This window comes from Lygodium microphyllum, chromosome 9 (genome assembly GCF_053477565.2).
Source record: "Lygodium microphyllum isolate KBCC chromosome 9, Lygodium_microphyllum_v1.1.10, whole genome shotgun sequence".
Lineage (NCBI taxonomy): Eukaryota > Viridiplantae > Streptophyta > Polypodiopsida > Schizaeales > Lygodiaceae > Lygodium > Lygodium microphyllum.
This window is the reverse complement of record NC_141143.1, coordinates 33385770-33402347: the sequence shown is the minus strand read 5'-3', so window position 1 is coordinate 33402347 and position 16578 is coordinate 33385770. Positions and strand designations below refer to the sequence as shown.

General features: G+C 43.0%; 1 protein-coding gene across 8 annotated transcripts in view; it reads left to right on the top strand.

The window, feature by feature from the left end:
* The window catches only part of LOC148030930 (Pseudouridine synthase family protein), a 158025-nt gene that overhangs the window by 111385 nt on the left and 30062 nt on the right, over nt 1-16578 (top strand). For 4 of the 8 annotated variants that reach the window (XR_015691824.1, XM_087684480.1, XM_087684482.1 and 1 more), the window contains exon 10: nt 423-497. Coding sequence is in view for 4 of the 8 variants with exons in the window: in XM_087684480.1 (XP_087540606.1) it covers nt 423-497 (75 nt within the window). In the remaining 4 variants the exon portion in view is untranslated. Of the gene's footprint in view, nt 1-417; nt 498-16578 lie in introns of all 8 variants that reach the window. The other 4 variants (XR_015691825.1, XR_015691826.1, XR_015691827.1 and 1 more) reach the window with 1 other exon arrangement.

Genomic DNA, 16578 nt, shown 5'->3' with positions numbered 1-16578 from the left:
TACTGTTCTGGGAGGTGGCAGCAGCTGAGGTCAGTAGGGCATGACAGTGGGCCAGGGGCAGATTACCCACAGGCAGGTTTGCAAAAGACGAGTTGTGACCATCTGTTGGACATGGGCAACCTTGGTCCAAATCTGTGCAGCAATGCGGATTGTACATGCACGAGCACATAATGTAAAAAAATCTCAAACTTGAGCGATTAAAATGTGGTTTAGTGACTTGTGGTGTTATGGCAATGGGGAAGAAGTGTAATGGAAAGGTTTTCTCATCACTTGATTGATGTCCTTATGCTGTTGGTTTATATTGGCAGCTACCTGAATGGCACACTTCCTGACTGGATTGCTTTAGCTTATTTGTTGTTTGGAGGTGATTAAACTTGTACTAATAGCCAACTAATTCACGTGTATGGACTGAGGCAGAGCAGGTCAAAGTACGAAACCTTCAGCTTGTTGGGACAGACTCTTGGAAGCTCATGCTTGAAGGGGAAGCAGAGAAGCAGGTATGGCCCACTGGGTTGTCGAGTTAGTCTTTTGGCTGGTAAATGCAAAGTGAATTTTCTATGCATAAGATGGTCTATACGATTCTCTTACTTCATGATTGCACTGCATACATTCCTTGTTTGAGCTATCAGAAAGCATTTTTAATGATGATTCTTTTTCAGCGTTGTGGTGAAGAAGCATTTTGTTGTTGATCCTACAGGTGCAAATATCATACATATAACACTAGCTGTGGTGCTGGAACATGCTTTATTCTTTTTATTCATATCTTAATAGTTGTTGGAAATTGGGGAAGTGCTATGTATGTCATTGGCATGGAGTAAGACTTGCACAATCAATTCGTGTTGATGTATCTGCTTCATTTTGTCCAAATTTGTCTTCTGGCCCTTTTCTTGGGTGGACACTGTTTGCAGCTTGTCTGCCACTTTTGTGCCCGCTAGGGATTTCATATCCTTCCATCTTGTTTACATATTCCCACAAAAAAATTGGTTTGGGGTGCCCAGCTATGCATTTATGGATTGCACATCAACTGAGTTCTCATCATTGATTGCACATTGACTGTGAGTTCCCACCCTTGTTTTGATCGTATCTGTGCAGAGTCAACCTCTATGTCTTGCGTCTGCTAGCTGGGCATTGTCATCAGTGACTTCTGCTATGGACTTGCATTTTCTTGTTTTGACACGTGTCGAGGATGAGCACTTGTGGTAGCAGCAGTGGTAGTTTGTCTTGCCAGCTGTGTTTGCTTTTCTGTAGGACTGATAACTGCTATAATCAATACATCTCTTGGGTCCCCATTTTGTTTCCGATAGTGGTCAAACCTGCTTCACCTGGGACTTCTTTTGGCTCTACAGTCATCCTGCTTGCTTTACAGAAGGGGATGTACCCGTGCATGCCTAGAGGGTTGCTTTTGATTATGTAACTGAATTGGTTCTTCTCAGGTTTTATTTTGACTGTTTGATAAACTGTGTACAGAGTTGGAGCGATAGTGTAACACTGTCTTTGTAATCAGTTCAGTAGCGAAATGAAATCTCCTTGGTCTTGGATTCTCTATCTCATCTGATATATAAGTGGTGACAGAATCGGATCCATGGATGTGTACATAATACCTATACTTTGACAATGAAATAGCTTGTTCTTATGCTTGAGCCCATTTACTTGCGCCACTTCTGTTATGAAGAAAAGGGGATTCAACATAGCTGGGGTTTCCCATTGAAGAGTGGCTATAAGTTGACAGGAGTAGGACCTAAATACAAGCACTATGTTAGTTATGCGTCTTCTTATGCTAAACCCAGACAGCTTGGTATGGAGTGGTGCCTGCAGATGTACATATTCTTTGCCATTAGTCAGCATTTTGTAAGGTGATTTGATAACTCTGATTCTCAGTTCTATTGGAAGACTTTGAGAAAGGTTGACAGACTTTAGATAACCAATTCCAACTTTCACTATTGTTTCGCTAGTCAGCGTTTTGTAAGTTGATTTGATAACCCTGATGCTCAATTTGTCTCAGTTTTTTTTGAAGTGTTTTTGAGAAAGTTGACAGACTTGGGACAAACCTATTCCAACTTTCACTTTTAAGATAGTGCTTCTATTGTTTCGCTTGTCAAGAAGTACTTGAAGAAGGTTGTTATGATCTTTTTTACTTGATCAATGCCTTCAGTTGAAGATGTGGCTTTGTGCATTAAAGCACTTGAGAGGTTGTGTCCTTTGAGGTTGAGGACATACATGACTATGGGTGTGAAGTATGTGGACTGAAATGGGGAGTTTGTGCAGGTTCTTGTTTCCATTGTTATTAGAATCTGGTTTAGCTATCTTCTGCTACGTGTCCTGTGCCGTTAGTTCTCAGCCTCCTCTAGTGCCCCAAGCTGTTACTCTCTTCAAAATCAGAGAAGAGCTAAATCTAGTTTGGATTTAGAACACACTCCTTCAAGGACGTTTTCTCTTCTTTTGACACCCCACTAGAACTAGCTTTTGTTGCATGGGGTTGCAACTCTTTTGATACTACTAAGGGGTGAAATAGGATGTCATTTCTAACTATACACTAAGTGGATCCACTTCTTGTCTAGATGATTCATCTTTTGATGATGCATCTAGAAATGTCATATAACATGGAGCATTTGAGCTTCTTTTCCTTTTACGATTTGGTGCTCTTTGGCATGGTATATCAATGTCATATTTTCTTGAAAAGGGTTGGTGGTTAGGGCAAAAAGAACCATTGATAAATGAAGTCTTAGTTTGCTTAATCTACTTCTTCTACATTCTCTACATACTTTGAAGACTATTTTCTTGCAAATGGAATGAGAGACAAGGAGAGCAAAAAGTGGAATGCAAGAAGGAATGGTTATTCATGAGTTGAGGGGGAGAGAGACACTAATAGGGGGCAATTTACTAGATTGTTGCCCAAAGAATCTGGTTGACCACTAGGACCCTGGCCGCCAACGAGTTGCATACCATACTCCAGTAGGTATTCTCCACTGGATGAATCAAGCACTGTGATGAACTGTTGGGTTACTGTAATGTCAAGTCCCACATGGAGCCCAAGCTACTTGACTGTCTGACCGCTGCTCATCACCCACCTAAAACCCAAGTGGATGCTCCAGTTGGTGCTAGAACATGGGTTGTAAGAAACCAACTGACTTCCACCAATTGATTTTTGCACTTGTTTCTGTGCACAATACCTCTAATGCCAGTCACTCTCTCCTTAGCATCTGCCATCACCTCATCATCCTCAATGTACAGGGCTGTGCCATGTGCTTGGAGTCCAACAACTCTATCAACCCTCACTAGTAGCCTGGGGCCTCACAAGCCACGCAGTCTTGAGTAAAGGGTATAACACATTGCCACCACAAAGAGTAGGAAGAGGTATAGAGTACAGCCTTTGACAAACAGATTAGTCCAGCTGGAACTCTACCCCTCTGCCCCTCGATGATCACTGTGCTGTTGGGTGATGTGTATTGAAGAAACATTGCTTCATTGTTGAGGGAAGCCTACTTGTGCAATGGTGTCCTCCAAGAAGTCCCAATCAACCTTGTCATAGGCCTTCTCCAAGTCCAAAAGGAGCATTGCGACTTGTTGGCCATTGTGTTGAGTGCACTCTATAACGTCAAAGAAGGTGGATAGGTTGTCCATGATACTTCCATCTTTGGTGAAGTGTGTGTGTCACGAACGATTTCTAGGAAAATGGGGTAGAGCCAGTTGCCAATCATTTTTGCCAAAGCCTTATAGGCTATTGACAATAAGCTGATCAGCCACCACTAGGACAACTCCAAGCGGTCTTTCGGGCCTCCCCCTTTGGGGAGGAGATTGACTAGCTTGTTGACATGTTAATTGGCATTCATCTTGAATTGAAATTCTCTTGAAATGCTCGTAGCAAGCGGTCCTTCACCTCCTTCCAGTAGGTGAAGAAGAAAGCCCTAGGCAAAATGTTCTCTCTTGGACATTTCTACTTGTTGTGTGATTGGAAAGCATAGAAAAGGCCTTTCTCAGTGAAGAGGGAACAGAGGGATCATCCCATCTAAATTGACACTAGGGATGGAATGCAATCCCACGCCTGTTGCATGCATCTAATGACTCCAATTGAGACCATCTCTTGTTGAAGGGAGTCACATCACCTCCTTAGGACATGATTGAACCCTCCCATATTTATCATGGAGGCTGCGGATTTGGTGCCTTGAGGTGCAAGGTTGGTGCACCTCAAAGAACTCTCTCCATAGTGTTCCCTTTCATTGCCTAGAAAGCAGTCAAGGTGGGAAAAGAGAACTCTGTCGTCTTGTTCTCTAGGCTCATGAGAGCTATCTATGCATGCAACTCCTGGGCATGGAGGACAATATTGCCAAGTGACTATAATAGCAACGTTTGAATGGTTGCTAAATCCTACTACACGGCCTTCTTGTCCTCCCACAACTCGAGCTGGGAGGGCTGCCTCTTGAGTCTTGACCAACCCTACTCGACTCTCCCAAGGCTTCTACAATCTCCTCTATAATCCCTCTATCTTGTGCCCACTCCCTAGTCCAAAGCTATACAATGTCTCCTCACCTCCTCATGCTTGTAGGTTGAATAAGGGATATGACATGAGTAGGGATCAAGGGGTGAAGCAGGAGCATCAAGGAAGAGAAGAATGATGAAGCAAAGCATGATTTGATAAGGTATTCCCTTTCAATTGTCTGAGTTGCCCTCCGCACGAGCATCCACACTCGTCCATGTAGAATCTATCCAATTGCTCTAAGAGGATGCCACCTAAGTGCTTGCGTCCCCATGAGAAGTTCAAAGAGCCATCAAGTGTGTGGAATGCTGGGTCCCTCAAAGCATCATAGGCTCTTGTTGGGAAGACGAAGGCCTCCTAGGCATTTTGATCCTCATTTGAAGTCCATGTCTTTGCTTTATTGATCCTCTAGGGTCTTTGAGTTGTTGAAGTCACCTCCAACAATGGAGCAGTCCACCTTTGGTAATCTAGCCACAATCTTCAGCCAGAAAGTAGTGTGTGCAAGGACCTCCTTGGGTGCATAAACATCAAGGATCCTAGTACATGAATCTCCAATGTCTAGCCTCACCCACAAGACTCTCCTTGCAACAATCATCATGTGGTCACACACAAAAGACAGTAGGTTTGTGCCTATCAATGTATATACTCCACTCCTCCTACCATAGATGTCAATAGAGTACTCTCACTAAGTGTTAGAGCCTCCTAGAAGTATCTTTCCCACTCTTTTGGAATTTGAGAGAGTGAGCTTATACTCTTACTGAAGCAAAATGTCAAAACATCTAGGACGGGTTGGTTATAACTCCTCTAGCAGAATTAGCTTCTTAGGACCTCATGCTCCATTTAAGTGGAGGTGGTTCACATTTCGGGATGCGAGGTGTATAGTCATGACAAAACGCCACGGTTTTTCGAATAGAGTCTTGCTTGACGTGGTTGAAGAAGAGGATAGGGAGTTGCATGGCACGCAATGTTGCTTGTCGATGCCCTTAGAGGTTGCGCTTCACTAACCCATGTTGTGTCGGAGGGCGAAGGAGGGGTGTGATGCTTGTCCCTTGAGCCGTTGCAACACCTCCAAGGTTTAAGAAGTCAAGTGAGCTTTTGAGGCCTCTACCGCGTGCTAGTCCAAGGGCGAAGGAGGGGTGTGATGTTCGCCCCTTGGGCCACTACCAATGCCTTTGAGAGTCAAGGAGTCAAGCGAGGCTTTGAGGCTTAGTAATATCGGGTAACTTGGGCTATTGTTAAATTGATCATATCCATCAATAACCTCTACTATAGTGAGCCATTGAGGAGGATACAAAGGTGTGGAAACTCAACATTGAAATGCTAAAGAAACTCTAGTTGTGGCTTTTCAAGCCATTGTGAGACATGCATAGATACTTGGTCTTGTAAGACCTCCATTTGAGCTTTTGTCATTTTGCCCAAGTGGAAAGTTTGGAGAAAGAAAGAGTAGTTCGGTCCATTGGGAGGTGCAAGCTGCTGGAGCTCAGCTAAGACTGACAGAAGTTCGAGAAGAGTGAGCGTGAGAGTGTGACAGTTGGAGAGAGAGAGTGAGAGCAGAATCAAGTGCAATTTGATAAGAGTGTACCAACAATGTGGTGGTAAACAAAGAATAAAATGTATTTATACTTGGGGCATGTAAGGGTGCATTCACATGCACAATGTACGTGTACTATACATGGGGGTTAAACCGGGCCTTTATCCCAAAAACCTCTCACTTAAAGGTCCGATGTGAACCTCTAACTAACCAACTCCCACTAGTCGTATGCAATGCTCGTGTCGAGCTTTGCTTAGGTTTTTAGTAAGAACATCTGCAGGTTTGTTTTGTGTTTTGATCTTGGTCAATGTGATTTGACCATCTTCCAGAATCTGTCCAATGAAGTGATATCGCACATCTATATGCTTTGTGTGTGAATGATACATGGCATTCTTAGCGAGATATATAGCACTTTGTCTATCACATCCCAAAACTGCAGTACCCATAGACATGTTGAGATCTTCTGTAAGTCTGCTCAACCGTATAGCTTCCTTAGAAGCTTCAATAGCTGATATGTATTCAACTTCAGTGGTACTTAGTGCAATGATGTTTTGCAATCTGGAACACCATGAAACAGCTACTTGAAGACATACCAATTTGTGGACCTATGAGTGTCCAAGTCACTTGCCATGTCTGGATCACAATAACCTGGCAAACTAAGTGCGCCTTGCCATAGCAAATACACTTTCTTTGTGTATCCTTTAGGTATTGAAGAATACACTTGACAACTTCCCAATGTGTTTTGCCAAGTTTTGACATAAACCCACAGCATGAGCAATGTCTGGACGAGTAGCAACCATAGCATACATAAGAGAGCCACAAGCTGATGCATAAGGGACTCCTTTCATACCATTTGCTTCCCCGTCATCTTTTGGGCTGTTGACTTTGCTAAGCTTAAGGTAAGGAGGTAAGGGTATCCCAAAAGGCTTAGCTTCAGCCATGTTAAATCTATCTAGTACCTTTTCAATGTACTTTTCTTGAGATAAAAACAACAATTTCTGCATTCTATCTCTATGAATCCTCATGCCCAAAGTATGGTCTGGATTCGCCAAATCTTTCATGGAGAAGGCTGATTGTAGGTGATTTTTGAGAGTATCCAAGCTAGTTTTTCTTTTCCCAACTAGCAACATATCATCCACATATAAAACAAGTATGATGAGGCTGCCATCTATATCCTTTTTCGTGTACAAGCAATGATTTGCATGGCTGTGTGTAAACTTATGAGATAGCATAAAAGTGTCAAACTTTTTGTACCACTACCGTGGTGCTTGCTTCAGCCCATACAAGCTGCGTTTAGCTTACACACCATCTGCTCTTTTCTAGGAACTACAAAGCCCTTGGGTTGTTTCATGTAGATTTCCTCATCAATGTCACCATATAAGAAATCTGTTTTTACATCCATTTGATACAACTCTCAAGTCTAAAACAACAGTGAGAGCAAAAAGCACACGTAGAGTGGTCATCTTCACAACATGTGAAAAGACCTCTTGGAAGTCAATCCCTTCCTTTTGTGCATACCCTTTGGCAACTAGCCTTGCCTTGTACTTGGGTTTCCCATCAATTGTCTTTACCTTGTACACCCATTTGTTTGGAAGTGGCTTTCTTCCCTTGGGCAGAGACACAAGATTCCAAGTATCATTTGCATATAGAGATTTAATCTCTTCCTGCATAGCTAGCTTCCACTTACTGCTGAACTCACATGTCTTGGCCTCTTTGTATGTAAGAGGCTCACCCTCATCTGTAAGCATCACATAATGCAAGGAGGGGTCAAACCTATGTGGTTGCCTTCTCACGCGTATAGACCTGTGTACCCAATGATCAACATTTTCAAGCATTGGGTCTACATCTAGAGGTATATTATTTTCAGCATTTATTGACTGATGTAAGCCATTTTCAGCATGCTGTTCATGCTGTACAGCACCTTGATTTTCATTTCCAGCACCTGCATTTTCATAATCAGCAAGCCTATCTTGCTGTCCGTGACCTTCTTGTGCTTCTATTTGCTATCCATGATCATCTGGATAAAAAATAACTGGCTGATCATCAGTTTCAGCTTGTGGTACAGCACCACGAGGCTCATTTTCTGAAGTAATAGGTGGCTGCAAACTTTGAAATTTCACATTTTTCATATCTTCATTAGAGGCTAAAGTTTCTTTCAACAATTTTGCCTCATTAAACACAACATTACAGCTGTGAATAATTTTATTGGACTGAGGTAACCACACTCTGTAGCCAAATTCACCTTCATCACCATAGCCCATGAAAATGCCTTTGGTGGATTTTGGGTCAAGTTTGTTCCTCAGCTCATTCCTAACATGCACAAAAGCATCACAGTCAAATATGCGTAAATGGTCATATGAGGCCAATTTGCCAGACCAAACCTCCTCAGGGATGCCATTATTTAAGGACCTGTTTAGAGAGTGGTTGCAAATGTGAATTGCAGTTTTGAGTGTCTCTCCTCAAAATTCATGAGGGAAATTAGCAGTGGATAGCATGCACCACACTCTTTCACATAAAGTCCTATTATATTTTTCAGCCACCCCATTTGAAGAAAGACTGTAAGGGGTTGTAAGCTTCCTTTTAATACCATGCAAGTCACAAAAGGACTTGAATTCAATCGATGTGAACTCACCCCCATTATTAGTTCTCAAGCATTTCAGCTTTCTACCTGTCTGAGTGGTCACATTTTTCATATCTTCATTAGAGGCTAAAGTTTCTTTCAACAATTTTGCCTCATTAAACACAACATTACAGCTGCGAATAATTTTCTTGGACTGAGGTAACCACACTTTGTAGCCAAATTCACATTCATCACCATAGCCCATGAAAATGCCTTTGGTGGATTTTGGGTCAAGTTTGTTCCTCAGCTCATTCCTAACATGCACAAAAGCATCACAGCCAAATATGCGTAAATGGTCATATGAGGCCAATTTGCCAGACCAAACCTCCTCAGGGATGCCATTATTTAAGGACCTGTTTAGAGAGTGGTTGCAAATGTGAATTGCAGTTTTGAGTGCCTCTCCTCAAAATTCATGAGGGAAATTAGCAGTGGATAGCATGCACCACACTCTTTCACATAAAGTCCTATTTTATTTTTCAGCCACCCCATTTGAAGAAAGACTGTAAGGGGTTGTAAGCTTCCTTTTAATACCATGCAAGTCACAAAAGGACTTGAATTCAATCTATGTGAACTCACCCCCATTATTAGTTCTCAAGCATTTCAGCTTTCTACTTGTCTGAGTGGTCACAAATGCATGAAAAGTTTTAAAAACAACAAACACTTCACTTTTGTTTTTCAGCAAGTATACCCAAATCTTTTTGGAGCAGTCATCAATAAAGGAGACAAAATATGCAGCACAGCCTAACGATTTCATGGGCATACTACATACATCAGAATGCACTAAGTCCAAGACATTGGACTTTCAAGAGACACTAAAGTAAAAGGAAAATTTTATTTGCTTTGCAAATTGACACTCATTACAAAAATGAAGTTTAGAGCCTTTTTCATCAATCCTCTTCAAAAGAGTTAAGGACATCAAGTCCTTTTTTGCTCATATGGCCTAATCTCTTATGCCATAACTCTAAGTGGCTGCAAATTTCAGCAACTGCAAGAAACTTGCCATTTAAGGCTTCGCAGTGCAAACAATACAAAGTGGCCTTCTTGGTTCCTTTTGCAATCGGTATGGAACCCTTTTTCACTTTTCACAAACCACCACCAAACAGTGTGGTGTAGCCATGCAAGTCAAGCTGACCAACAGATACTAAACTCTTTTTAATGCTGGGCACATATCTGACATCTTTCAACATAAACTGTTGACCATTGTCTAAAGACAAGTGTACAGTGCCAATCCCATCAATGCTGCAAGCATGGTTATTTCCAAGATACACCTTTTCATAATTGTCTGCATTGAACATAGCAAAACACTCTAAGAAAGGAGTCACATGGAAAGAGGCATCAGAGTCTACAATCCAAGTTTGAGTGACACCATCATCAAGTGACATGAGTGCATCAATCACATTAGCCTTGGTAATCTGCATATCCTACATGTGATATACAAGGGCATCATAATCAACTGCACATAATACATCAGCCTCTGTATCTGAAAGCTCCTCTATGACCACATTAGAGGCCACATTGGCCTTTTCTTTGCCTTTGGTTGCCTCATATGCATTTGTCTTATCTTCCTTCTTTTTATCTACTGCATTTTTCTTTCTCTCTTGTTCCTTCTTGTAATACCTGCAATTAGGTTTCTTGTGGCCCTTCCGACCACAGTGATAGCAAGTAATGTCACTCTTATCCTTTCCTTTGCTCGTGCTCCTATTTCTCTGTCCTGCATTTTCATTTTTCTTCTTAGCCTTGCCTCTTATATTGTAAGCTGAGTTGATGCCTTCTCCACTACACATACGTCTAATTTCTTCATTCAAGATAGAACCCCTCACCCCATCATATGAGAGATTGGGGTTATTGCTGAGTGAGACCACTAAGATCTCCCAAGATTCAGGCAGTGTTATGATAAAAAAAGATCGCCCTCAACTTAGCATCAAAGTCCAAATTTGCATCTTTGAGCTGATTTAGAATCCCTGTAAATGCACTCAAGTGCTCAGTTTTAGGCTTTGACTCATCTAGTCACATATTTATCAACTTGCGCATTAAATGCACTTGATTAATAAGTGTGGTAATCTCATAAGTAGTTTTCAGCTTCTCCCATATTACATAACTTGTATCTAAACCCTTGATGTCTGTCAAGATGTCATCAGTGATACCTATCTTAATGTAAGCCGTAGCCTTTTTGTTTACTCTGGCCCAATCTGCATCAGACATTAGTGCGGGTTTATCTTCTTGCAAAGCATCCTCACAGTCCTTTAGGAAAAAAATGCCCTGCATATGGTCTTTCCAAAGGTCAAAGCCATGACCATCAAATCGTTTGATTTCCATCAAACTCTTGATGTTTGAACTCGAAGAAGTTGCAGCCATTTTATCACGAACACAAGAGTAAATATCCCTAAACTGCAGAAAGCACAAGCTGAACTAGCAAACATAGTGCTTTCTTCCTCAACCAGAAATAAATCTCTACTGTTTGTACATGAACCAGCCACCATACAGGCAAAAATGTAGAAATCTACCAAATTTTGCACGAATCCCCAAAACTTTAGGTCCAAAATTGCATGAATGTCAGCCAATCTAACCTAGTTGAGTAAAACTTTGCCAATACATAAAAAGCCCCAAATTTCTAGCATCCAATGTCAAGAAATTTTGCTCAAAAGAGCAAAAATTCTGACTAATTTGGCATAATCCCTAAATTAATTGAGGTCATCACACGCAATGTCTGGAAATTCTGACTTGAATGTCATTGCCAGGCATGAACATCCGAGCTTGAATTTGCACAAATTTGGGATTTGTGGCTCCAGTGCGTGAACTCCGGTTAGAGGGAGGAGTTTCAAAGAAAAATATTTTGAAGAAAATAATGTTTTTTTTTTTGTTTTAAGAAAACACGAAATGATGGGTCTATTGACCCATTAGGACTGACAGGGCCCATTTGGCTGCGCGGGTCTCGTCAGCTGTTGCGTTCGCGTTAGCTGCGCTTTGTGCCGTGTGGCCCCTATCGCCTAGCGCCCGTCTGCCCACTTCGTTCACCTGCATTGGGCCCGTTTCCCAGTCGTCGCATTGGGCCCATTTGCTAGTAGTCTGCGTCAGCACATGATTGCCTTGTCCTGCGCTTGGAGCCTGTTGCTATTGCCTGTTGCTAGTAGTCTGCGTCAGCACATGACTGCCTTGTCCTGCGCTTCGAGCCTGCTGCTATTGCCTGTTGCCTGAACTGTTCTTCACCATGTAGCAGGTCGTCGGCTGTTGAACTGTTCGTCAGCAGGCAACCGGTCGACTGCACCTGCTACAGTGTCACCTGCGACTTGACTGTCACTTGTGAGCTGCCCACTACTCGTCTCCTTTTGGTGGTCTCGGAAGTGTGCGAAGCCTTAAGCTTTGATACCAGTTGTTGGAGCTCAGTTGAGAGTGACAGAAGTTCTAGAGGAGTGAGTGTGAGAGTGTGATGGTGGGAGAGAGAGTGAGAGCACAGTCAAGTACAACTCAATAAGAGTGTACCAACAATGTGTTGGTACACAAAGAATAAAATGTATTTATACTTAGGGCATGTAAGGGTGCATTCACATGTACAATGTGCGTGTACTGTACACGGGGGTTAAATCGGGCCTTTATCCCAACACAAGCAGAGGTGCCTTGCCATATTCAGACTTGCGAGTTACGAGGATCTCCACTTGCCATTGGTTTGGGGGATATACCCCAAGCATTGGTGCACTTCCAACACTTGGAATTGGTTTGGGGGATAAACCCCAACCATTGGTGCACCTCCACCATTTGGACGTGCAAAAGAAAATGACCTTTAGGGATAGGATGCGTCTATGTTTGAAGATCCCCCTAGTGTGGTGTGTGTGGAACATGCCAGCAATCTAGTTAGCTCATGAGTGAGTTTGGGCATGCGATTCAGTGGGTCAACCATTATAGATATATTTAGGCATTTTTAAATTGGTCTTTATTATGTGATTTATGGCTGGCTAAATGCTGGCTGACGTGATGCATTTATTGCATTATTTTTGGCCTATATATTCAAGCTGCCTCCTCCATAGATAGTCATCCATCATTTGCAGATTCTAGTGCAGGCCTTGTTGGAGAGAGGGAGCCAGTGCTGGTGCCCATGCACATGCAGCTAGTGACTCATTGTTGTACGTGACTGTCTCATGTTTGGTATGTGGATTTCATTTCTCGAGCATATCTTTGGGTTTTCCCTTTGGAGTGTTCTTTTGCTTTCTCTTTTTGTTCTCTTTTATCTCATCACTTGTGTTGTGCAGTCTATTATAGCAGTCTTCTATGCTTCCATCAATGCACCCACTTTTGACATGGCATCAGATTTTAGGATCAGTATCTGACCAGTATTAGATGTTCATGTTTGGGCTCCAAGTGCTTTTTTCTGCTGTGGACAGTTTGTGCTCATAGTTTTTTGGTGCTGATCTGCTTTTTTCTGTCTGCTGCAGCCTGGATGACCAGTTTTTGGGTCTCTTTCAGCCTTCAAATCTTTGCATTTTTCAATGTTGCTCCTTGTGTTTTTTGATTTTCTTCATTATCTTAGTGTTGGCGACCCCAATCATGCTGGTTTCTCTGCAATTTGATCTGCAGCATTTGCATTTGCAGCATCTTGTGCTGATGTAGGCTGGGCGACAGGGTTTCCAACATGTGTCCATCTTTGATTGGCTGATTCTCCCCAATTTTTGTAGATGTCGTGATCATTTATCCTTGATATTGCTTGCAAACTCTTGACAATGCTGTTTGTGAGGCGTTTATCTGTAGTCTCTTCGTCTGTATTCCTTATCTTCTTTTCCTATCCTCTCCAGATGGCTCCTACTTGTTGTTGTGAAAGCATGGTTTGTGCAGAAGCGATTGTGATACATTGTTTTTGGAGCTATTGAGCATCCTTAGTCTCCCACTCCTCTCCTTGATGATTGGGACAAGGACAACCATGAGGAGATTCTTACACTGTAGCTCTCTCTCTCTCTCTAAAAGAGCTTTCACTGCTCAGCCTTTGCCTAACTAATTACAGCTCTCTCTCTCTCTCTCTCTCTCTCTATATATATATATATATATATATATATATATATATATACACACACACACACAAACAAGCTTGGAGCCTCAAATTTTACTGTTTACAGTTGCAGCCTTTTCTTTTACTAATTACAACTCTCTCTGTCTCTCTCTCTCACACACACACACACACACACACACAAAACAAGATGAATCTTATGGAGGGTTGATTAATGCTTTTGATTCTTGAATTTGTAGAAGTCATGGCTTCCTCGAGATCAAAGCATTTGGGCAATAAGCGATCTTAGCCTAGTTGGTGGGACGAGGTTAAGAAAGTGGACCATTATGCATTAAAGGGATTTGCAAAGAAGTGGAAATTCAAAACGTGTGAGCAATTGAAAACAAGAAGATCCAATTGTGTGAAGCAACACTTATGCCAGGTTGACATTGGAGCCCAAATAAAATTTTACCTAAATACCACACCCGAACTGCGAAGGTAGTTCTTGGCAAAGTACCCAAGTGAAGAAAACAAGGCATGTGTAATGAAAAAGTAAGCAATCGATGCCTCTTTTTTTAGTGGACAAGTTGATGATGTAGTCATGGGAGATGTGTCAGAAGTGGAGCAGCGGTGGAAGCATAAACATGTGCTGAAATAAGCTGCTGAAACACAAGACAAAGAGAGAAAAGAAAAGAACACGATACAGATGAGAACTCAGATGTATGCATGGGAAATGGAATCCATATATTTGAACACGAGACAGTCGGATACAACAGTGAGTCACTGGCTGCGTGGGCACTGGCACTGGCTCTGGCTCCTCTCTCCACAGAGTCTACAGATGGTGAAGGTGATGATGATACTGACTGAGGAGGAGCACTGAGTATAAATAGGTTGAAAAAGTGGGGAGCAATAATGCTGGTCGGACAGCATTAATGCTGGCCGACTGGTGCATAAAATGCCCCAATGGCATAAAATGCCACACCAGAAAAATACCTAAAATACCTAATAAAAATGCCCAACCCAGATCAAACTCAGACTCACACATGAGCTGACAAATACTTTGTTAACACCCTCTCTCAGATCATGGGTGAGCGGATACAATACAATAGTACAATGAAAAGGGATCAGAAACTATACAACATAGAACCACCAAGTAGAACCATGGATACCCAAGCAGTGGGTGATCAAGCCACCACCAAGGTGCCTCGGAGAGAACCTGATGTCGATGTCGATTGTACCAAACACCTGAAAATAGAGAAGATCATAGCATGTCTCTGTGTCCATCACCAATGTCTCGTAGTAGCATACAAGACCATTCTGGCAAAAATGCCCCTGAACATAGGTGACCATGGTTTCCCCGCCTTTGGCCAGACCGCCAAAGTGTCCCCTCATGTGAGCTCCAGACGAAAGCCTCCCGCTCTCTGTCAGATAACTAGCTCATCATGAACCTGGATGTCAATCCCAGCTCCTGGATTTGATTCCGCCAGACTGAAGTCGATGCGTCAGAGACGTCGCTCTCTGGAACGTGTGCACCTGTATAAAAGCATAGATGAGGCGCGGCTGCCCTATCTGAACACCCGCTCACACTCCCTCTCTGGCACAAGAGAGTCGTGCGGGATGACCTCATCACCACCACTAGAAAGCAGTCGAGGAAGGGGCCACCAAGCCCTTCCCGCGATTCGAGGAAGAGGATCCCTTCCGCGCCTTGGACTTCATCTTGGTCGGAAGATCGGAGTCGGAGGTTGATGAAGGAGACGTCTCATCGGTAGAGTCAACATCCCGCTTCTTCTTCTGCTCCTCCTTCCTGGAAGCTGCTAATTTCTTGCAATCCTTCCGCAAATGTCCCTTCTTGCCATAGTGGTAACACTGTGCCTTCGACTTCTTCTTCCCATCACCCCTCTCTAAAGCTACATAAGCTTCGCCTCCATAATGTGTCGGAAGCCGCCCCTGTAATCTCAAGGATGTCTCATGCTCAAGAAGCATCGAGGTCATATGTGTAAAACTGATAGGAGTCGATGATGTCTGCGCCCTCAAAGCATTGGCCACTCCATCAAATTCCGGGGGGAGCTTGTAGAGGACCGTCCCGACGAGATGCGCCTCGGGAAGAGTAGATTGCATGCTGGAGCTGGCCATAAAGTGTGACTGCCCGCATGGTGGAAGGTGCCTCGTACATCTGCTGCAACTTCTGCCATACTTCAGGAGAGGTCTTACAGGAGGTAACTGCCGGTAAAACCGCTGTAGAAATACACCGAAGCAACGCCAAGTAAGCACGGGCATCGTCCGAATCCCATGTGAGCACCGTTTCCTCATCAAAGTCTTCAGGAAGAGGAAAAGGATGGAGAGGTCGAGGAAGAGCTCCACAGACGATGTACCATAACCGCTTCTGCACAAACCAAGCTTTCATGATAGCACTCCATGTGAGATAATCAGGTCCATGTAACTTATCATTAGTGGAAGTGCACGGAGGAGCCATATGGAGAGGATAAGAAGAGAAGTAGAGAAGAGATGGAATTGAGAGAGGAAACACAGCCAAAACACAAGCACGGACTGCAGAAAATGAGAGTTCACATGCAATATAACCCAAAATCTGAGCAATAGAAGACAAAATCTGTTGCAGAAAGTCAAAAAATCAGTCAAAAACTGCCAAAAACAGCAAAAACGGCCTGAATTAACAGTCATCCAGCCATGAGAGACGCTGAATCAGCAAAAACGCAGGCTGTAAACTGCAGAAAAACAGGTAGAAAACTGTCGCCAGCAGCTGCTGATGAAAAACGCAGGCAGTAGAGGGTGCGTAGGCAGCAGGCGATGGTAAGACTGCAGAAAAGCTCAGGTCAAACAGGTCGCCTGTAGGGAGCAGCAGCCGCCTGAGCAGAAAAGGGGAAAACAGTCTTGAAATCAGCAATAAAACACAGCAGAAACACAAATCCTGAAAACTGATACCATGCCAGAAGTGGAGCAGCGGTGGAAGCATAAACATGTGC